The 23,333-nt window shown below is 44.2% G+C and overlaps 1 protein-coding gene across 4 annotated transcripts in view; it reads right to left on the bottom strand.

Moving 5' to 3' along the window:
- Nucleotides 1-23,333, bottom strand: part of frmpd1b (FERM and PDZ domain containing 1b) — a 122,075-nt gene that overhangs the window by 32,086 nt on the left and 66,656 nt on the right. For all 4 annotated transcript variants that reach the window (XM_061899908.1, XM_061899911.1, XM_061899909.1 and 1 more), the window contains exons 8-10: nt 9,514-9,609; nt 3,083-3,208; nt 2,828-2,947 (exon numbers count right to left, since the gene is read on the bottom strand). In XM_061899908.1, the coding sequence (XP_061755892.1) occupies nt 2,828-2,947; nt 3,083-3,208; nt 9,514-9,609 (342 nt within the window). The remainder of the gene's footprint in view (nt 1-2,827; nt 2,948-3,082; nt 3,209-9,513; nt 9,610-23,333) is intronic.

The raw sequence follows: 23,333 nt of genomic DNA on the forward strand, positions 1-23,333 counted from the left end.
AGTGTCTTAAATTTACAGAAACATCAGAATAGGACCCCTTTAATGGGCCTTTTGTATGAAAATAGACCTGAATAGACCCGTTCATCGGCAGTGCGCCTTTTAATCCGGTGCGCCGTATGGTCCAAAAAATATGGTACAATGAACATTTTAAAGCGGCAGTTATGAGAATATGTTGTCACAGCCAGGGCACATTCCAATGCGCCCTCATCTTTACGCTCTGCTTGTCGCGCCTTGGGGCGCGCCCACGGCCGCGTCATGCCTGCAGATGATCACAAATCAGCGCACCTGGAACTGATGAGAGGGAGCTGTATAAAGGACCAGTGGACCCAAGGATCCATGCGGGAACTTAGTTCTCTATTGTGTACCGTAAGCCGACACAAGCTTTATGCTCTATTTGTTTCCCTCCGTGTCTGATGTCCTTTGTTAATCTCTCACAGTGCTTTCCAGAGTTTTCCTGTCGTGATCTCCTGTCATTCCCCTCCGGATTCTCGTTCCTCGACCCCTGCTTGGACACGGACTAAGCTGCCTCGCCCCTAATTATCGACCCTCGCCTGGACACGGACCTTGACGCTTCTTTCGCTCTCCTCAACACTCGGTTATACACAACAATTAATTACACACAAAGTCTTACACCACACACGCCTGGATTTTGGTCACACATTCCATTCTATAGTTTAATAGTATTGTTTGTTTTTTATATATATATATATATATATATATATATATATATATATATATATATATATACTGTATATATAGTGGGGCAAAAAAGTATTTAGTCAGCCACCGATTGTGAAAGTTCTCCCACTGCAGAAGTCTTTAATTTTCATCATCGGTACACTTCAACTGTGAGAGACAGAATGTGAAAAAAAAATCCGGGAATTCACATTGTAGGAATTTTAAAGAATTTATTTGTAAATTATGGTGGAAAATAAGTATTTGGTCACTTCAAAAAAGGAAGATCTCTGGCTCTCAGACCTGTAACTTCTTCTTTAAGAAACTCTTCTGTCCTCCACTCGTTACCTGTATTAATGGAACCTGTTTGAACTCGTTTTCTGTATAAAAGACACCTGTCCACAGCCTCAAACAGTCAGACTCCAAACTCCATTATGGCCAAGACCAAATAGCTGTCGAAGGACACCAGGAAAAGAATTGTAGACCTGCACCAGACTGGGAATATTGAATCTACAATAGGCAAGCAGCTTGGTGTGGAAAAATCAACTGTGGGAGCAATTATCAGAAAATGGCGACTTGTCCAGGGTGTACCCCGCCTTCTGCCCGATTGTAGCTGAGATAGGCGCCAGCGCCCCCTGCAACCCCAAAAGGGAATAAGCAGTAGAAAATGGATGGATGGATGGAAGACATACAAGACCACTGATAACCCCCCTCGATCTGGGGCTCCACGCAAGATCTCATCCCGTGGGGTCAAAATGATCATGAGAATGGTGTGCAAAAATCCCAGAACCACACGGGGGTACCTGGTGAATGACCTGCAGAGAGCTGTGAACAAAGTAACAAAGGTTACCATCAGTAACACACTACGCCGACAGGGAATCAAATCCTGGAGTGCCAGATGTGTCCCCCTGCTTAAGTCAGGGCATTTCCAGGCCCGTCTGAAGTTTGCCAGAGAGCACATGGGAGAATATCATGTGGTCAGATGAAACAAAAATAGAGCTTTATGGTATAAACTCAACTCGTCGTGTTTGGAGGAAGAAGAATACTGAGTTGCATCCCAAGAACACCATACCTACTGTGAAGCATGGGGGTGGAAACATCATGCTTTGGGGCTGTTTTTCTGCTAAGGGGACAGGACGATTGATCCGTGTTAAGGAAAGAATGAATGGGGCCATGTATCGTGAAATTTTGAGCCAAAACCTCCTTCCATCAGGTAGAGCTTTGAATGGTTGACCAAATACTTATTTTCCACCATAATTTACAAATAAATTATTTAAAATTCCTACAATGTGAATACCTGGATTTTTTTTTTCACATTCTGTCTCTCACAGTTGAAGTGTACCTATGATGAAAATTACAGACCTCTGTCATCATTTTAAGTGGGAGAACTTGCACAATCGCTGGCTGACTAAATACTTTTTTGCCCCACTGTATATATATTAGAGATGCGCGGATAGGCAATTATATCATCCGCAACCGCATCACCAAAGTCGTCATCCACCCGCCGTCCACCCGAACCGACATTTTATCAGGACCGTACCCACCCGCCAACCGCTGAAATACATCAGAGCTGAAATACATCAGAGGTCGGCCGCCTTTGCCACTCAGAGCTATTTAAACCTGTTTCACAGAGTAATGAAGACAATTGGAGCCGCTAATATTATCGCGACTATCCAATAGCGTCCATCCTGATGACAAGAATATGGGCGTGCTGTGAAGTCATTGCCTTAAACACCTTCAACAACATGTATGAATCGATTGATGGTCCGGCAACTTGTTGTGTCCAGCTTACGCAATTACAAGTACAAGATTGAAAGGCATACTGGGTGATACAGAGTACACTGATGGTTGTGATATAAACAATTTTAACACTCTTACTAATATGCGCCACGCTGTGAAGCCACACAATACAAGATTGACAAACACATTTCGGGCGAACATCCTCACACAACATAAACGCAACACAACAAATACCCAGAATCCTTTGTATCCGTGACAATCCTGAATATATTTTACACCCCCGCGCCCCCAACCCTGCCCACTTTACCGACGCACGGGGTAATATGTATATAATAAATCTTTGAACATCACCGCTCCCTCTGGTGTCAGCCGTCATCTCCCTCTGTTAAACCATCACATATGTGTCACTAACCTGTAAAAAGAGGTATTCAAAGGCAAAGGAGTCATCCTGCTGCAGGTCCATAGGATCTCTTGGAATGAAACACACTCGGAACAGACATCTATAATCATGGGAGTCCTTTTTCTGCACCACCTGGTGGAGACATGAGACACCGTGGTAAATACAACACCCTCATTGAGCCCATTGATTTCCTCATTATTGTGCTGTCATATTACGGTTTGACCGACTGCACACAGGAGCAAACACGAAGCCACCTTGTTGTCTTACCCTCTGAATAAGCTCGTCTTCATGCAGCAGCAGAAGCTTGGTGATGCTGTACTGTTGCTCCAGCACCAGGGCAAAGTACTCGATGGCCCGGATGGAGAGTTTATCCTTCAGAGTCAGAACAATATCCTGGAATGGTGAAAAAAAAAAAACAACCTTAAACAAACATGTTTTCACCCCAGGCTCCTGATGGCAGACAGACGGTGAAATCCACATTTCCTCATTCACTTCCCGTTGCTGAGGCAAAGGAATACCAACGGCACTAAAAATGTGTACTTTTTATACACACCAATTGCAAATTCCGAATGGGTTGCACCACAGTTATTCTCACACGAACCTCAAGTACTGGCTCCTTCACCCCTCCTTTTTCCTCCTCCAAATTAATGGTGTCTTATTATCACACCACTGGAGTGCAGCTACAGCCTACTCACACTGCAACACCCTTGAGCAATCGTCAAATATCTTGCAGTATGAATAGCTGCAACAGAACAGTACTCCCACTCCGGCCATCTTGAAACTTCAATCTGCTGTCAGGATGCTGAGAGGCGGGCGGAAAGAAGGATCCTTTGTGGACAGTGACGCCAAAATGATGGAGTATAATGTGCAGTAGCTGTCCAGGGGCAAAGCCTCCTCAGCCTGAGGCCCCCCCCTTAGTTTAAGACAGCCCTGACACTGGCGGCCCTTAACATTTCAGGAACAGTTTCACTACATTTTCTTAAAGGGGAACATTATTACAATTTCAAAAGAGTTAAAAACAGAAAAAATCAGTTCCCAGTGGCTTGTATTTTTTGAAGTTTTTTTCAAAATTTTACCAGTCCCGGAATATCCCTAAATATCAATCAATCAATCTATCAATGTTTACTTATATAGCCCTAAATCACTAGTGTCTCAAAGGGCTGCACAAACCACCACGACATCCTCAGTAGGCCCACATAAGGGCAAGGAAAACTCACACCCAGTGGGACGTCGGTGACAATAATGACTATGAGAACCTTAGAGAGGAGGAAAGCAATGGATGTCGAGCGGGTCTAACATGATACTGTGAAAGTTCAATCCACAATGGATCCAACACAGTCGCGAGAGTCCAGTCCAAAGCGGATCCAACACAGCAGCGAAAGTCCCGTTCACAGCGGAGCCAGCAGGAAACCATCCCAAGTGGAGGCGGATCAGCAGCGCAGAGATGTCCCCAGCCGATACACAGGCAAGCAGTACATGGCCACCGGATCGGACCGGACCCCCTCCACAAGGGAGAGTGGGACATAGAAGAAAAAGAAAAGAAACGGCAGATCAACTGGTCTAAAAAGGGAGTCTATTTAAATAAAGCTTTAAAGTGCCTTATTTTCGCTATCTTCGAAACCACTATCCATTTCCCTGTGACGTCATACAGGGCTGCCAATACAAACAACATGGCGGTTACCACAGCAAGATATAGCGACATTAGCTCGGATTCAGACTCGGATTTCAGCGGCTTATGCGATTCAACAGATTACGCATGTATTGAAACAGACGGTCGGAGTATGGAGGCAGATAGCGAAAATGAAATTGAAGAAGAAATTGAAGCTATTGAGCGAATAGCTATTGACGCTATTCGGCCATAGCTGGGTGTACCTAATGAAGTGGCCCATAGCATGGCTGCCTTATTAGCATCGCCGGTAAAATGTGCGGACCAAACGATCGGGACTTTCGCATCTTGTGACACTGGAGCAACTTAAATCCGTCGATTGGTAAGTGTTTGTTTCGCATTAAATGTGGGTATCTAGTTTCAAATGTACAAACAGCTAGCCTAAATAGCATTTTCGCATCGATTAGCGTAGCATGTTAGCATGGATTAGATGGCAGTCATGCCGTGGCCAAATATGTCTGATTGGCACATAAGTCAACAACATCAACAAAACTCACCTTTGTGATTTCGTTGACTTAATCGTTGCAAATGCGTCTGCAGGTTATCCATACATCTCTGTGCCATGTCTGTCTTAGCATCGCCGGTCAAATGTGAAGACACTTTGGTACATTCCAGGGGGGTCTGGCGGCAGATTTCTTGCCGGTGGTGCAACTTGAATCCCTCCCTGTTAGTGTTGTTACACTCTCCGACAACACACCGACGAGGCATGATGTCTCCAAGGTTCCAAAAAATAGTCGAAAAAACGGAAAATAACAGAGCTGAGACCCGGTGTTTGTAATGTGAAAATGAAAATGGCGGCTGTGTTACCTCGGTGACGTCGCGTTCTGACGTCATCGCAAAAAGACCGATAAACAGAAAGGCGTTTAATTTGCCAAAATTCACCCATTTAGAGTTCGGGAATCGGTTGAAAAAAATACATGGTCTTTTTTCTGCAACATCAAGGTATATATTGACACTTACATAGGTTTGGTGATAATGTTCCCCTTTAAGGGACGATACTATAGAAATGTAACTTGGTTATAACTTCGAGCAGGGATGTCAAACTCGTTTTCATGGAGGACCACATCGCAGATATGGCTGCCATCAGATGGCCGATTTCAACAGTGAATGATTAACAAATTTGCCTTTGCATTTTTTTTCATCCATCCATCATCTTTCGCTTAACCGAGGTCGGGTCGCGGGAGCAGCAGCCTAAGCAGGGAAGCCCAGACTTCCCTCTCCCCAGCCACTTCGTCTAGCTCTTCCCGGGGGATCCCGAGGCGTTCCCAGGCCAGCCGGGAGACATAGTCTTCCCAAGGTGTCCTGGGTCTTCCCCGTGGCCTCCTACCGGCTGGACGTGCCCTAAACACCTCCCTAGGGAGGCGTTCGGGTGGCATCCTGACCAGATGCCCGAACCACCTCATCTGGCTCCTCTCGATGTGAAGGAGCAGCGGCTTTACTTTGAGGTCCTCCCGGATGACAGAGCTTCTCACCCTATCTCTAAGGGAGAGACCAGAGGAAACTCATTTCGGCCGCTTGTACCCGTAATCTTATCCTTTCGGTCATGACCCAAAGCTCATGACCATAGGTGAGGATGGGAACGTAGATCAACCGGTAAATTGAGAGTTTTGCCTTCCGGCTCAGCTCTTTCTTCACCACAACGGATCGATACAACGTCCGCATTACTGAAGACGCCGCACCGATCCGCCTGTCGATCTCACGATCCACTCTTCCCTCACTCGTGAACAAGACTCCTAGGTACTTGAACTCCTCCACTTGGGGCAGGGTCTCCTCCCCAACCCGGAGATGGCACTCCACCCTTTTCCGGGCGAGAACCATGGAGGTGCTGATTCTCATTCCGGTCGCTTCACACTTTGCATTTTTTTATTAAATATATTTTTTTACATACACAGTAAAAAAAAGAAAACATTACAATTCTGGTCACCATTTTTTAAATGCAAAATCTACAGATTTTTTTAAACATTATATTTGTTGCGATCTGCTGCTCAGATCTTCACGTTTGTTTTTTCCATCTTTGTTTCATTCTCAGTCTGACCCGTTTATTTCCTGTTTTGTCCATCACTATGGTTACTCATTAGTTCACCTGCTACACCTGCTTCAGCTAATCCCCCTCCTTTATAAGCCAGCCTTTTCTGTTCAGTTTTCCTCGGATCCTAATTTGCCCACGCGCAACAGTGACGACTCTCATCCTTCGTATGCATTTTCTCACTAACTCTTATGCTAAGCCACTTTATATTCCAGCTTTCATGCTGAATGTTTTTGTTTACCTTTTTGTGTCCTCGTACCAAGTTTTAGTTTTCCTTGTGTTTATCCTAGCTTTCACGCTAGCGTCTTTTTTTTACATTTTCTCTTCACACCAGTGTTTTTGTTCCTAGCCTTTTTATTATTTAATAAATCCATTTGCTTTGTTCTGCCTCGACACATCCTTGGAAAAACCACACCGGCATTGCCATGCCGAGGAAGAGTCCTCACAATATCACAGTAGATGGAAAACAGTACATACTGTTTATTTACCATCTTAAAATGGTACCACAGTTATTTTACGGTAAAATACTGGCAGCCGAGTTGCCAGAATTTTCTGTAAAATTTAAAGTAGTTTGTTCAACATCCAACCATCCATTTTCTACCGCTTGTCCCTTTTTGGGGTCGCTGTAGCCTATCGCTGGTCGCCTACCGCGGGGTAGACCCTGGACAAGTCGCCACCTCATAATTTAAGTTCTCATGTGTCCAGGGACGTATTTCCTGCGTTTATGAATATAATATGAATTTTTAAAAAACAAGAAAAGTGATTATGTGACGATAAAAAATATTTATGTAATCATAGTAGTATCGACTAGATATGCTCTTGTACTTGGTATCATAACAGTGGATGTCAGATATAGATCCACCCATGGCGTTTACATTGTGACGCCAGTGAGCTATTGTATCCTCCTACTGTGTGTGGCATACTTGCCAACCCTCATAATTTTCCCGGGAGACTCCCGAATTTCAGTGCCCCTCCCGAAATTCTCCCGGGGCAACCATTCTCCCGAAATTCTCCCGATTTCCACTCGGACAACCAAATTGGGGGCATGCCTTAGAGCAGGGGTGCCCATTACGTCGATCGCGAGCGACCAGTCGACCGCGGGGGGTGTGTCAGTCGATCTCCAGCCAGGCTTTTAAAAAAAATAGACCTAAAAATTAGTGATCATCAATCTTCACCAAGACGTCACTTAAATGACATTCACGGTACCGGAGGGTCTTGTGAGATGACGCTGGCTGCTGCAAGATCATTATTATGAAAATATAACCGAGAGGAAGGCGAGAAACACTTTTTATTTCAACAGACTCTCACGCCGTACCTTCCGTCAAAACTCTAAAGGCCGACTGTACATTTCCTATCTTCACAATAAAAGCCCTGCTTCATGCTGCCGGCGCTAACTAAATACAGAGTCTTGGAAAACTGGCGTGCACAAGCGATCCCTCAGAAAGCTGGCGTGCACATCACTTGTGCACGCCAGCTTTCCGAGACTCTTATTTTGTTAGCGCAGGCAGCATGAAGCAGGGCTTTTATTGTGAAAATAGGAAATGTGCAGTCGGCCTTTAGAGTTTTGACGGAAGGGACGGCGCGAAAGTCTGTTGAAATAAAAAGTGTTTCTCGCCTTCCTCTCTGTCATTTTTTCATAATAATGAACTGGCAGCAGCCAGCGTCATCTCACAAGACCCTCGGGTGCCGTGAATGTCAATCAAGCAAGCTACGGAATTTGCCGCCAATGTTTTTCTTGTAAAGTGTATGGAAGCTGGATGAATTAGATGCCAAAAACCAACCACTTTCATGTGGTATTGTACAGAAAGGACTACTTTTTTTCTCCTCCATTTGAAAATGTGGGCGTTATCATCATTACTGTCTGATTCCAATCAATGCAAGTCATCAGAATCAGGTAATACACCAACTTATATTCTTGTCTTCGTGAAAGAAAGACATCTATATGTGTTACACATGCTTGTATTATCATTAAACACATTTAACTTGTTTACAAAAATGTCTCTTTCATAAATAAATAAATATAAATGATATATATAAATGAGGTAGATCCCCTCGAGTTGGTCAATTGAAAAGTAGCTCGCCTGCAGAAAAAGTGTGGGCACCCCTTTCTTAGAGGCATTGCCTTTAGCGTCCTCTACAACCTGTCATCACGTCCGCCTTTCCTCCATACAAACAGCGTGCCGGCCCAGTCACATAATATATGTGGCTTTTACACACACATAAATGAATGCAAATCATACTTGGTCAACATCCATACAGGTCACACTGAGGGTGGCCGTATAAACAACTTTAACACTGTGAGAAATATGCGCCACACTGTGAACACACACCAAACACATTTCGGGAGAACATCCGCACCGTAACACAACATAAACACAACAGAACGAATACCTAGAACCCCCTGCAGCACTAACTCTTCCGGGACGCTACAATAAACACCCCGCTACCACCGAACCCCGCACCCCCATCTCCCGAATTCGGAGGTCTCAAGATTGGCAAGTATGGTGTGTAGTCAAGCATTTTTAGCTATTCCTCGTTCTGCAGGGATGATACTTGTAAGAAACGTACTTTATTTGTTGCCATGGACGCGAGGATTAGAGATTTAGAAGAAGCTAAAACACTACCGATTGCAGATGGACATTAGCCGCTAGCTAGCTAGCCATGTCTTAAAACACTGAGGGCGTTTCAGTGTTATAACTTCACCTTTATCTTTAGTTTTTAAGTCAAAATGCGTCCATTCTCCCTTTTCTGTCTACACTCTGGGTCTGTTTGTAAGTACTCCGTGATTGTGCGCTGCCGAACATGCTCCCCCGCTCGTAAAACCAGCAATGTCACAATGGCGTTCCAAAATCCCCGTAAAAAAAAAATATATGGCAAACCTGTACTTTTCAAACAGAGTATTGATTCATTAGTACCGCGATACTATACTAATACTGGTATACCGTACAACCCTAATCCAAAGAAACAAAAGCTTTCATTTTCCCCTCACAATTGCAAAGTACTTACCTTAACAGTCGTAGTGTGGTCGAACTTGAAGGCCTTGGTCTGTCCGTTCTCTAAATAAACTTTTAGAACGTTGGGCAGGAAGAGAAGAGAGTTTCCCTAATGAAGAGGAAAAAAGACAAAACATAACATGACAAGGCTGCACTTTAGAGATGTACGATACCATCATTAACAATGTAGCTCAATCAATCAATGCCTTTATTGTCATTGTCATAATAACACTTAAAGGCCTACTGAAACCCATGCAGTCTGATAGTTTATATATCAATGATGAAATATTGCAACACATGCCAATACGGCCGGTTTAGTTTATAAATTGCAATTTTAAATTTCGCGCCGAAGTATCATGCTAAAACGTCGCGGTATGATGACGCGTGCGCGTGATGTCACGCATTGTAGAGGACATTTTGTTCCAGCACCGTTCACAGCTATAAGTCGTCTGTTTTCGTTGCAAAATTCCACAGTATTCTGGACTTCTGTGTTGCTGAATCTTTTGCAATTTGTTCAACGAATAATGGAGACATCAAAGAAGAAAGCTGTAGGAGGGAAACAGTGTATTGCGGCCGGCTTTAGCAACACAAACACAGCCGGTGTTTCATTGTTTACATTCCCGAAAGATGACGGCGAAGCTTTACTATGGAACAGAGCGGTCAAGCGAACAAGGTTGGATTGGACCACACACACAAAGTACAGTGTATGATGCAGCGATCATTTCGAAAGATCGTGTTTCGAAGAGGGATCCCTTGCGAAGGGCAGAGATGGGCATCGCCACCACCCGTCGACTGGTGCTGAAGAAAAATGCGGGGCCGACCTTCAGGTTGTACAAATACGACCATATAATCTCACTAAAACACTAGTAACACAATAAGCAGATAAGGGATTTTCCAGAATTATCATAGTAAATTTGCCTAATAACATCTGAATCGCTCCCACTGTATAGTCTTTTTCTTAATCCCACCAACACGTCTTCCTATGAGGAAGCAGTGCCTGGGGAATCTGTGCTGGACTCTCCTATTTCTGGGGCTGAGGTCGCTGAGGTAGTTAAAAAGCTTCTCGGTGGCAAGGCCCCAGGGGTGGATGAGATCCGCCCGGAGTTCCTTAAGGCTCTGGATGCTGTGGGGCTGTCTTGGTTGACAAGACTCTGCAGCGTCACGTTGACATCGGGGGCGGTACCTCTGGATTGGCAGACCGGGGTGGTGGTTCCTCTCTTTAAGAAGGGGGACCGGAGGGTGTGTTCCAACTATCGTGGGATCAAACTCCTCAGCCTTCCCGGTAAGGTTTATTCAGGTGTACTGGAGAGGAGGCTACGTCGGATAGTCGAAACTCGGATTCAGGAGGAACAGTGTGGTTTTCGTCCTGGTCGTGGAACTGTGGACCAGCTCTATAATCTCGGCAGGGTTCTTGAGGGTGCATGGGAGTTTGCCCAACCAGTCTACATGTGCTTTGTGGACTTGGAGAAGGCATTCGACCGTGTCCCTCAGGAAGTCCTGTGGGGAGTGCTCAGAGAGTATGGGGTATCGGACTGTCTTATTGTGGCGGTCCGCTCCCTGTATGATCAGTGTCAGAGCTTGGTCCGCATTGCTGGCAGTAAGTCGGACACGTTTCCAGCGAGGGGTTGGACTCCGCCAACGCTGCCCTTTGTCACCGATTCTGTTCATAACTTTAATGGACAGAATTTCTAGGCGCAGTCAAGGCGTTGAGGGGTTCCGGTTTGGTGGCCGCAGGATTAGGTCTCTGCTTTTTGCAGATGATGTAGTCCTGATGGCTTCATCAGCTCTCACTGGATCGGTTCGCAGCCGAGTGTGAAGCGACCGGAATGAGAATCAGGACCTCCAAGTCAGAGTCCATGGTTCTCGCCCGGAAAAGGGTGGAATGCCACCTCCGGGTCGGGGAGGAGACCCTGCCCCAAGTGGAGGAGTTCAAGTACCTAGGAGTCTTGTTCACGAATGGGAGAAGAGTGGATCGTGAGATCGACAGGCGGATCGGTGCGGCGTCTTCAGTAATGCGGACGTTGTACCGATCCGTTGTGGTGAAGAAGGAGCTGAGCCGGAAGGCAAAGCTCTCAATTTACCGGTCGATCTACGTTCCCATCCTCACCTATGGTCATGAGCTTTGGGTCATGACGGAAAGGATAAGATCACGGGTACAAGCGGCCGAAATGAGTTTCCTCCGCCGTGTGGCGGGGCTCTCCCTTAGAGATAGGGTGAGAAGCTCTGCCATCCGGGAGGAACTCAAAGTAAAGCCGCTGCTCCTTCACATCGAAAGGAGCCAGATGAGGTGGTTCGGGCATCTGGTCAGGATGCCACCCGAACGCCTCCCTAGGGAGGTGTTTAGGGCACGTCCAACCGGTAGGAGGCCACGGGGAAGACCCAGGACACGTTGGGAAGACTATGTCTCCCGGCTGGCCTGGAAACGCCTCGGGATCCCCCGGGAAGAGCTAGACGAAGTGGCTGGGGAGAGGGAAGTCTGGGTTTCCCTGCTTAGGCTGTTGCCCCCGCGACCCGACCCGGATTAGCGGAAGAAGATGGATGGATGGATGGATGGATGTATAGTCTTTTTGTTTTTCTAGTCCTTCACTCTCACTTTCCTCATCCACAAATCTTTCATCCTCGCTCAAATTAATGGGGAAATCGTCGCTTTCTCGGTCCGAATCGCTCTCGCTGCCGGTGGCCATGATTGTAAACAATGTTCAGATGTGAGGAGCTCCACAACCCGTGACGTCACGCGCACATCGTCTGCTACTTCCGGTACAGGCAAGGCTTTTTTATCAGCACCAAAAGTTGCGAACTTTATTGTGGATATTCTCTACTAAATCCTTTCAGCAAAAATATGGCAAATATCGCAAAATGATCAAGTATGACACATAGAATGGACCTGCTATCCCCGTTTAAATAAGAAAATCTCATTTCAGTAGGCCTTTAAGTCATACATGTCAACGAGATTTTGTTTGAGCTTTTGAAACTGCGTTGATGTGCAGGTTGACCATAGTTTACAGAAGTCAAGAAGATCGCGAATAGAGGGACGTAGGGGTGGGAACGGTCAGATGTCTGATGGGTGTTACGTTGATGTTGCTGCACTGCAACGTCCACAGCACAATTATTGAGGTGGTGAACAGTGGGGTAATAAGATGGTCCGGGGCAGCAAAGGGGCAGGCTGTTCATTTAGCAGTCTCAAAGCCTGGGGATACAGACTGTGAGACATTCTGGTGGTTCTGGCGCGAATCGATCTATACTTCCTCCCTTGCTCTGTGCAAAATGTATATTGTGTTAGTACAAGGGGGACACGTCCATTATAAATCAAGGTAAAACAATATATTTTGCCATTTCCCATGTCTGGGCTTATTTAGGAGCAGCAGCAAGATTCAGAAATGCGACGCCTGCAGAGAGTGGAGTAAGTACTAAACGCCATAAATCAGCTCAAACATGCAGCCAAGGATCTGACATCGCCATTTTATATTGCATGCTCTTGGTTATTTTAATGCAGGCAGCACGGTGCCAGAGGGGTTAGTGCAGGGGTAGGGAACCTATGGCTCGCGATCTTTTGATGACTGCATCTGGCTCTCGGATAAATCTGAGCTGACTCTGCTTAACACAATAAGTAATGAATAATTCCACTTGTAATCAAACTGTTAAAAATAACGTTCAAAATATAAAGCATGCTCATGCACTTGAATCCAGGCATCCTTTATTTTTGTACCGCACTTGTTCATGAAGTTGCATTAAGGGTAAGACGTGATTTATTTATTATTGGTTAGTTTAGGGCTCGCCCTCCTTGGGGTTCTTCAGACCACCAAGCACCGACATGAGAGCCTTTTGTTAGTTTTTTTTATTTTTCAATAAGTCTCTCAGTTGCTTTCCAGCAATTGTTTTTTTTTTTCTCTTTCGTTCTCGCTCGCACTCTGGCTCCAGCCCCAACCCCGTCTCTCCTCCTGGCTGCTGCTTATAAACAGAGCGATGGGTGATTAGATAACAAGGCCCAGGTGGGCGCTATCTACGCAACTGTCGCCGATTTCGAGGCCTGTCCTGGCAACATCCTGGTTCGCTGCAGGCCCTCAGGCCACGCCCCCTCCACAGTTAGCTTCAGAATAACAATGTTATTACAAAGAATAAGAGACCTATTATACTCTAGAAATGTTGGTCTTACTTAAAAATGCACGCGTTTAGTTGTATTCAGTGTTAAAAAAAATATTTTATGGCTCTTACGGAAATACATTTTAAAATATTTGGCTTCTTGGCTCTGCTCTCTCAGCCAAAAAGGTTCCCGACCCCTGGGTTAGTGCATCTGCCTCACAATACGAAGGTCCTGGGTTCGGGATCTTTCTGTGTGGAGTTTGCATGTCCTCCCAGTGACTGCGTGGGTTCCCTCCGGGTACTCCGGCTTCCTCCCACCTCCAAAGACATGCACCTGGGGATAGGCTCCTCCCACTTCCACAGACATACACCTGGGGATAGGTTGATTGGCAAAACTAGATGGTCCCTAGTGTGTGAATGTTGTCTGTCTATCTGTGTTGGCCCTGCGATGAGGTGGCGACTTGTCCAGGGTGTACACTGCCTTCCGCCCGAATCCAGCTGAGATTGGCTCCAGCGACCCCCCGCCACCCCTAAAGGGACAAGCGGTAGAAAATGGATGGATGGATGGGTTTTTAACCTTGTTGGAGGTACCGAACTCCACCAGTTTATTTTGCGCATTCACCGAACAGTTCTTTAGTGAAAAATAATATGTTTTTTGTTTTTTTCTAATTTAAGACAAAGTTATATGTTTTTGGTAACAATTTAGTATGGGAAACATATTCTAAGTAAGAAAGACTTAATTTAGAGTTATTTGGACACTAGTGCAGTGGTTCTCAAATGGGGCAGAGGTCGGCAAACTTTACCACTCAAAGAGCCATTTTGACCCGTTTCACAAATTAAAGAAAACAATGGGAGCCACAAAACTCTTTTGAAATTTAAAATAAAATAACACTGCCTAATTGATTGATACTTTTATTAGTAGATTGCACAGTTCAGTACATATTCCGTACAATTGACCACTAAATGGTAACACCCGAATAAGTTTTTCAACTTGTTTAAGTCGGGGTCCACGTTAATCAATTCCATCCATCCATCCATTTTCTACCGCTTATTCCCTTGTGGGGGTCGCGGGGGGCGCTGGCGCCTATCTCAGCTACAATCGGGCGGATGGCGGGGTACACCCTGGACAAGTCGCCACCTCATCGCAGGGCCAACACAGATAGACGGACAACATTCACACTCACATTAACACACTAGGGTAAATTTTTTTTGGTGTTGCCAATCAACCTATCCCCAGGTGCATGTTTTTGGAGGTGGGAGGAAGCCGGAGTACCCGGAGGGAACCCACGCATTCACGGGGAGAACATGCAAACTCCACACAGAAAGATCCCGAGCCTGGATTTGAACATCTACGGTCCATAATATCATCAAAAGGTTCAGAGAATCTGTATAAATCACTGCACGTAAGCAAAAAGGCTGAAAACCAACATTCAAAAAGCAAAATCAGTGTTTAAAGGATATCACCACACGGGCTCAGGAACATTTTAGAAAACCACTGTCAGTAACTACAGTTCGTCGCTACATCTGTAACTGCAAGTCTAAACTTTACTATGCAAAGCCATTTATCAACAACACCCAGAACGCTGCCTGCTTCGCTTGGCCCGAGCTCATCTAAGATGGACTGATGCAAAGTGGAAAAGGTTTCTGTTGTCTGACGGGTCAACATTTCAAATTGTTAATCAATTCATGGTACAAATATATACTATCAGCATAATACAGTCATCACACAAGTTAATCATCATAGTATGTACATTGAATTATTTACATTATTTACATGATGAGGAGCTTTGGTTGATATCAGAACTTCAGTCATCAACAGAGAAATGTGGACATTGAAACAGTGTAGGTCTTACTTAGTAGGATATGTACAGCCAGCAGAGAACATAGTGAGTTCAGATAGCATAAGAACAAGTATATACATTAGAAGTACATTTGAGTTGTTTATAATCCGGGGAGATGGGATGTGAATGGAGGAGGGTATTAGTAAAGTGTTGAAGTTGCCTGGAGGTGTTGTTTTAGAGCGGTTTTGAAGGAATATAGAGATGCACTTACTTTTATACCTGTTGGGAGTGCATTCTACATTGATGTGACATAGAAAGAGAATGAGTTAAGACCTTTGTTAGATCGGAATCTGGGTTTAACGTGGTTTGTGGAGCTCCCCCTGGTGTTGTGGTTATGGCGGTCATTTACGTTAAGGAAGTAGTTTGACATGTACTTCGGTATCAAGGAGGTGTAGCGGATTTTATAGACTAGGCTCAGTGCAAGTTGTTTTACTCTGTCCTCCCCCCTGAGCCAGCCCACTTTGGAGAAGAGGGTTGGATTGAGGTGTGATCTGGGGTGGAGGTCTAAAAGTAACCGGACTAGCTTGTTCTGGGATGTTTGGAGTCTAGATTTGAGGGTTTTGGAAAGTGCTGGGGTACCAGGAGGTGCAAGCGTAATCGAAGAAGGGTTGAATGAGAGTTCCCGCTAGAATCCTCAAGGTGCTTTTGTTGACCAGAGAGGAGATTCTGTAGAGGAATCTCGTTCTTTGTTTGACCTTTTTGATCACCTTGGTTGCCATTTTATCACAGGAAAGATTAACCTCTAGGATGGAACCTAATCCCCCTCTGATCCCCACAATTTCCCCCTCTGTCTTCCTTTTTTTCCTCTTTCTATCCCTTGCTGCTCCAGCACAAAATGATAATATAAATAAATTTAATAAAGTCAAATTTAAACAAGACAACAAGAGAAATATCCTACACTTCTCTTCTGTAAAGTAAATGTGAACAGCCGATATGAGCACCTGCATCAACTATATGATTTGCCTGAGAAGCTGGACAGGACGAATAAAAAAATAAAATAAAATAAAAATAAAAAAATGAAATAACACTGCATACAATGTTTTGTTTTTGCTTTGTGCTATGTATAAACAAACTATGATGGAGGGAAAAAAAATGAAATACTACATGGAACAAAACGTTTTAACTCTGAAAAAGACATCGGGTTGAAGGGTAAGTAAAATACTTAATGTCTATTTAAGTCTTTCTTGTAGTAATGAAAAAACAAAACGCCGAACTTAAATTATTCACTGGCAGAGAACCAAAAATGCCGTCCTCTCTTTCTCTGTGCTGTCATCCTTTTACTGGCGCCGTGAAGTCAGCTGCGGCTGCCAACCTAAATAATAAAATGTCTATTCCACTGAACAATTAAAAAATGTGAATATATGCAAAATTATAGGAAATTTAAATATTTATCATACGTGGTCAATGTGATTTCTGCTCCTGAACCGCAGAGAAAAGCGTCCCCACATCGGGGGCTGCATGACGTCACCTTTATCTTCACACAGGATTGTAAACTCTCATCTGTGAGGTGTGTGCCGTGTTTGTTTTTAATAAAGTTCATGTTGGAGAACACCTGCTCACATGCAAATGTGGATCCAAAGATCGACAGGACTCCAAGTGCATACTTTTTCACGTTCACATAAAAGTTGGGGATAGCGTTCCAAGTTTCGAACACAAGTTTGTCTGGTTTGGGGAGGTTTTCATCCATCCATCCATCCATCCATCTTCTTCCGCTTATCCGAGGTCGGGTCGCGGGGGTAGCAGCCTAAGCAGGGAAGCCCAGACTTCCCTCTCCCCAGCCACTTCGTTTAGCTCTTCCCGGGGAATCCCGAGGCGTTCCCAGGCCAGCCAGGAGACATAGTCTTCCCAACGTGTCCTGGGTCTTCCCCGTGGCCTCCTACCGGTTGGACGTGCCCTAAACACCTCCCTAGGGAGGCGTTCGGGTGGCATCCTGACCAGATGCCCGAACCACCTCATCTGGCTCCTCTCGATGTGGAGGAGCAGCGGCTTTATTTTGAGTTCCTCCCGGATGACAGAGCTTCTCACCCTATCTCTAAGGGAGAGCCCCGCCACACGGCGGAGGAAACTCATTTCGGCCGCTTGTACCCGTGATCTTATCCTTTCGGTCATGACCCAAAGCTCATGACCATAGGTGAGGGTGGGAACGTAGATCGACCGGTAAATTGAGAGCTTTGCCTTCCGGCTCAGCTCCTTCTTCACCACAACGGATCGATACAGCGTCCGCATTACTGAAGACGCCGCACCGATCCGCCTGTCGATCTCACGATCCACTCTTCCCCCACTCGTGAACAAGACTCCTAGGTACTTGAACTCCTCCACTTGGGGCAGGGTCTCCTCCCCAACCCAGAGATGGCACTCCACCCTTTTCCGGGCGAGAACCATGGACTCGGACTTGGAGGTTTTCAATATCACACTATTTGTGATTCTAAGCAAGAACGGCCTTCTGGCGTGAAACATCTTCAAGGTCTGCTGTCAGGCGCTTTAACTTGAACACTCACATGTTTTTGTCGGAAGACGGAGACGCGTGCGGCCGTGGGCGTGTCCCGAGGTTTGACAAGCTGAGCCGCATCAGAGTGATCAAAGAGCCGCATGCGGCTCCGGAGCCGGGGGTTGCCGACCCCTGCCCAGGGGGTACTTGAATGTATGCCAAGGAATACATAACATTTATTACAAATATTCTAAAAATAGCAACATTTCAAAACTCCTTTATAAATATATTTATTGAATAATACTTTGACAAAATATATATGTAAGTTCATAAACTGTGGGGAAAAAAATGCAACAACGCAATATTCAGTGTTGACAGCTAATTTCTTGTGGACATGTTCCATAAATATTGATGTTAAAGGGGAACATTATCAGCAGACCTATGTAAGCGTCAATATATACCTTGATGGTGCAGAAAAAAGACCATCTATTTTTTTAACCGATTTCCGAACTCTAAATGGGTGAAGTTTGGCGAATTAAACGCCTTTCTGTTTATCGCGCTGGAGGGGATGACGTCAGAATGTGACGTCGCCGAGGTAACACACCCGCCATTTTCATTTTCAACACATTACAAACACCGGGTCTCAGCTCTGTTATTTTCCGTTTTTTTGACTATTTTTTGGAACCTTGGAGACATCATGCCTCGACAGTGTGTTGTCGGAGGGTGTAACAACACTAACAGGGAGGGATTCAAGTTGCACCACTGGCCCGAAGATGCGAAAGTGTCTGCCGCCAGACCCCCATTGAATGTACCAGAGTGTCTCCACATTTGACCGGCGATGCTAAGGGAGACATGGCACAGAGATGTATGGATAACCTGCAGATGCATTTGCAACGATAGTCAACGAAATCACAAAGGTGAGTTTTGTTGATGTTGACTGCCAGCTAATCGATGCTAACATGCTACGCTAATCGATGCTAACATGCTATTTACCGGCGGTGCTAAAGCAGACATGGCACAGAGATGTATGGATAACCTGTAGATGCATTTGCAACTATATTACGTTTCCTTCCACCAACATTTAATGCGAAAAAAACACTTACCAATTGACGGATTTAAGTTGCTCCAGTGTCAAAAGATGCGAAAGTCCTGATTGTTTGGTCCGCACATTTTACCGGCGATGCTAACGCAGCTATTCGGCCATGCTATGGCTATGAATAGCGTCAATAGCTATTCGCTCAATAGCTTCAGTTTCTTCTTCAATATTTTCATACTCCAACCATCTGTTTCAATACATGCGTAATCTGTTGAATCGCTTAAGTCGCTGAAATCCGAGTTTGAATCCGAGCTAATGTCGCTATATCTTGCTGTGGTATTCCCATTGTTTGTTTACATTGGCAGCACTGTGTGACGTCACAGGGAAATGGCCAGTGTCTTCGCAGAGAGCGAAAATATGGCACTTTAAAGCTTTATTTAGGGATATTCCGAGACCGGTAAAATTTTGAAAAAAACTTCAAAAAATACAACAAGCCACTGGGAACTGATTTTTATTGTTTTTAACCCTTTTGAAATTGTGATAACGTTCCCCTTTAAAGATTTCTAGAATGAAGTTGATGAATCCAGATGGATCTCTATTACAATCCCCAAAGAGGGCACTTTAAGTTGATGATTACTTCTATGTGTAGAAATCTTTATTTATAATTGAATCACTTGTTTATTTTTCAACACGTTTTTAGTTATTTTCTATATCTTTTTTCCAAATAGTTCAAGAAAGACCACTACAAATGAGCAATATTTTTGCACTGTTATACAATTTAATAAATCAGAAACTGATGACATAGTGCTGTATTTTATTTCTTTATCTATTTTTTTCAACCAAAGATGTTGTGCTCTGATTAGAGGGTACTTGAATTAAAAAAATATTCACAGGGGGTACATCTGCACTGCACTAGAAGAACATATTCTAAGTAATAAAGACTGAATTTAGAGTTATTTAGTTAGGGTTAAGGTCAGGGTTATAATAAGGCCATGCCCAATAAGGCTTTAATAAGTACTTAATAATGATTAGTTAAGAGTCAGTATATTACTAATTTGCATGTTAATAAGCAACTAATTAATGGTGAATATGTTCTCCATATTAAAGTGTTACCATGTTTTTTTTACTGGTGCAGAAAACAAACCGTGCATGAACATCACCTTGTTCAAACAACAAAACCAACACAGTGCATAAACTCACAACAAATTACACACCCGCAAATCAGTCAGCTGTTACTGTATCCATAATACGCAGACAGGGAGAAGTTTGTATTTACACGATGAGTACGCAGAACCCCTGAGGACGCCTCGCCGAACCCCTAGGGTTCGATCGAACCCAGGTTAAGAACCACTGTTTTAAAGGCCTACTGAAATGAGATTTTCTTATTTAAACGGGGATAGCAGGTCCATTCTATGTGTCATACTTGATCATTTCGCCATATTGCCATATTTTTGCTGAAAGGATTTAGTAGAGAACATCCACGATAAACTTTGCAACTTTTCGTGCTGATTAAAAAAGCCTTGCCTGTACCGGAAGTCGCAGACGATGACGTCACAAGGGTGAGGGCTCCTCACATTCTCACATTGTTTATAATGTGAGCCTCCAACAAAAACAGCTATTCGGACCGAGAAAATGACAATTTCCCCATCAATTTGAGCGAGGATGAAAGATTCGTGGATGATGATATTGATGGCGAAGGACTAATAAAATAAATAAATAAATAAATAAAGTTAAAAAAAAAAAAGGTGATTGCATTGGGAGTGATTCAGAAGTTTCTAGACACATTTACTAGGATAATTCTGGGAAATCCCTTATCTTTTTATTGCGTTGCTAGTGTTTTAGTCAGATTATATAGTACCTGATAGTCGGAGGGGTGTGTCCACGGGTGTCTTGAGGCCAGTGTCTGAGGGAAGTCACGGTAGATACAAGGAGGGCGCAAACTCAATGTCAATCAATCAATCAATCAATGTTTATTTATATAGCCCCAAATCACAAATGTCTCAAAGGACTGCACAAATCATTACGACTACAACATCCTCGGCAGAACCCACAAAAGGTCAAGGAAAACTCACACTCAATGGGCAGGGAGAATTCACATCCAGTGGGACGCCAGTGACAATGCTGACTATGAGAAACCTTGGAGAGGACCTCAGATGTGGGCAACCCCCCACCCTCTAGGGGACCGAAAGCAATGGATGTCGAGCGGATCTAACATGATACTGTGAAAGTTCAATCCATAGTGGCTCCAACACAGCCGCGAGAGTTCATATGTCCGGTAAGAGGCGACTTTTAACACAATTTTCTCACCGAAACCTGCCGGTTGACAAGTGGTCGGGATCCATGTTCGCTTGACCGCTCTGATCCAGAGTAAAGCTTCACCTCCGGGAATTTTAAACAGATAGATAGATAGATAGATGGATAGATAGATAGATAGATAGATAGATAGATAGATAGATAGATAGATAGATAGATAGATAGATAGATAGATAGATAGATAGATAGATAGATAGATAGATAGATAGATAGATAGATAGATAGATAGATAGATAGTACTTTATTGATTCCTTCAGGAGAGTTCCTTCAGGAAAATTAAAATTCCAGCAGCAGTGTACAGAGTTGAGATCAATTTAAAAAAAAAAGTAAAAAGTAAATAATGGGGGTTTAAAAGGAAACAAAATAGAGAAATATTACAAAAAGAATAAAAACAATGGGAATAACAATATAACAGTAAAATAAGAATATAACAAGACAAAGTAGGCAGTAGTGACCATGTTATGAAAACGTATCGCACTGTTAATGTTTTGAGACAAAGTAGGCAAGGAATCACCCTGTGTTTGTGTGGCTAAAGGCTGAAGCTTCCCAACTCCATCTTTCTACTTTGACTTCTCCATTATTAATTGAACAAATTGCAAAACATTCAGCAATACATATGTCCAGAATACTGTGTAATTGCGCGATGAAAAGAGACGACTTTTAGCCGCAAGCGGTGCTGCGCTAATATTACCAACCAAATAATAAAACAAGGTGACTCGGTAAAATATCTGGGTATTATCTTCAACCCAACTCTCTCCTTTGAGTCACACATTAAAAGCGTTACTAAAACGGCCTTCTTTCATCTCCGTAATATCGTTAACATTCGCTCCATTTTGTCCACTAAAGACGCCGAGATCATTATCCATGCGTTTGTTACGTCTCGTCTCGATTACTGTAACGTATTATTTTCGGGTCTCCCCATGTCTAGCATTAAAAGATTACAGTTGGTACAAAATGCGGCTGCTAGACTTTTGACAAGAACAAGAAAGTTTGATCACATTACGCCTGTACTGGCTCACCTGCACTGGCTTCCTGTGCACTTAAGATGTGACTTTAAGGTTTTACTACTTACGTATAAAATACTACACTGTCTAGCTCCATCCTATCTTGCCGATTGTATTGTACCATATGTCCCGGCAAGAAATCTGCGTTCAAAAGACTCCGGCTTATTAGTGATTCCTAGAGCCCAAAAAAAAGTCTGCGGGCTATAGAGCGTTTTCCGTTCGGGCTCCAGTACTCTGGAATGCCCTCCCGGTAACAGTTTGAGATGCCACCTCAGTAGAAGCATTTAAGTCTCACCTTAAAACTCATCTGTATACTCTAGCCTTTAAATAGACCTCCTTTTTAGACCAGTTGATCTGCCGCTTCTTTTCTTTCTCCTATGTCCCCCCCTCCCTTGTGGAGGGGGTCCGGTCCGATGACCATGGATGAAGTACTGACTGTCCAGAGTCGAGACCCAGGATGGACCGCTCGTCGGGACCCAGGATGGACCGCTCGCCTGTATCGGTTGGGGACATCTCTACGCTGCTGATCCGCTTGAGATGGTTTCCTGTGGACGGGACTCTCACTGCTGTGTTGGAGCCACTATGGATTGAACTTTCACAGTATCATGTTAGACCCGCTCGACATCCATTGCTTTCGGTCCCCTAGAGGGGGGGGGTTGCCCACATCTGAGGTCCTCTCCAAGGTTTCTCATAGTCAGCATTGTCACTGGCGTCCCACTGGATGTGAATTCTCCCTGCCCACTGGGTGTGAGTTTTCCTTGCCCTTTTGTGGGTTCTTCCGAGGATGTTGTAGTCGTAGTGGTTTGTGCAGTCCTTTGAGACATTTGTGATTCGGGGCTATATAAATAAACATTGATTGATTGATTGATTCCTGACAGTCCGTGACGTCACGCGCACGCGTCATCATTCCGTAACGTTTTCAACAAGAAACTCCGAGGGAAATTTAAAATTGCAATTTAGTAAACTAAAGCGGCCCTATTGGCATGTGTTGCAATGTTAATATTTCATCATTGATATATAAACTATCAGACTGTGTGGTCGCTAGTAGTGGGTTTTAGTAGGCCTTTAATGTCATTGTAATAATGGATTGGAATACTTTAACCTCCACACTGAATAAGTCAGTGGAGCAGA

This window comes from Nerophis ophidion, linkage group LG05, assembly GCF_033978795.1.
Source record: "Nerophis ophidion isolate RoL-2023_Sa linkage group LG05, RoL_Noph_v1.0, whole genome shotgun sequence".
Classification (NCBI taxonomy): domain Eukaryota; kingdom Metazoa; phylum Chordata; class Actinopteri; order Syngnathiformes; family Syngnathidae; genus Nerophis; species Nerophis ophidion.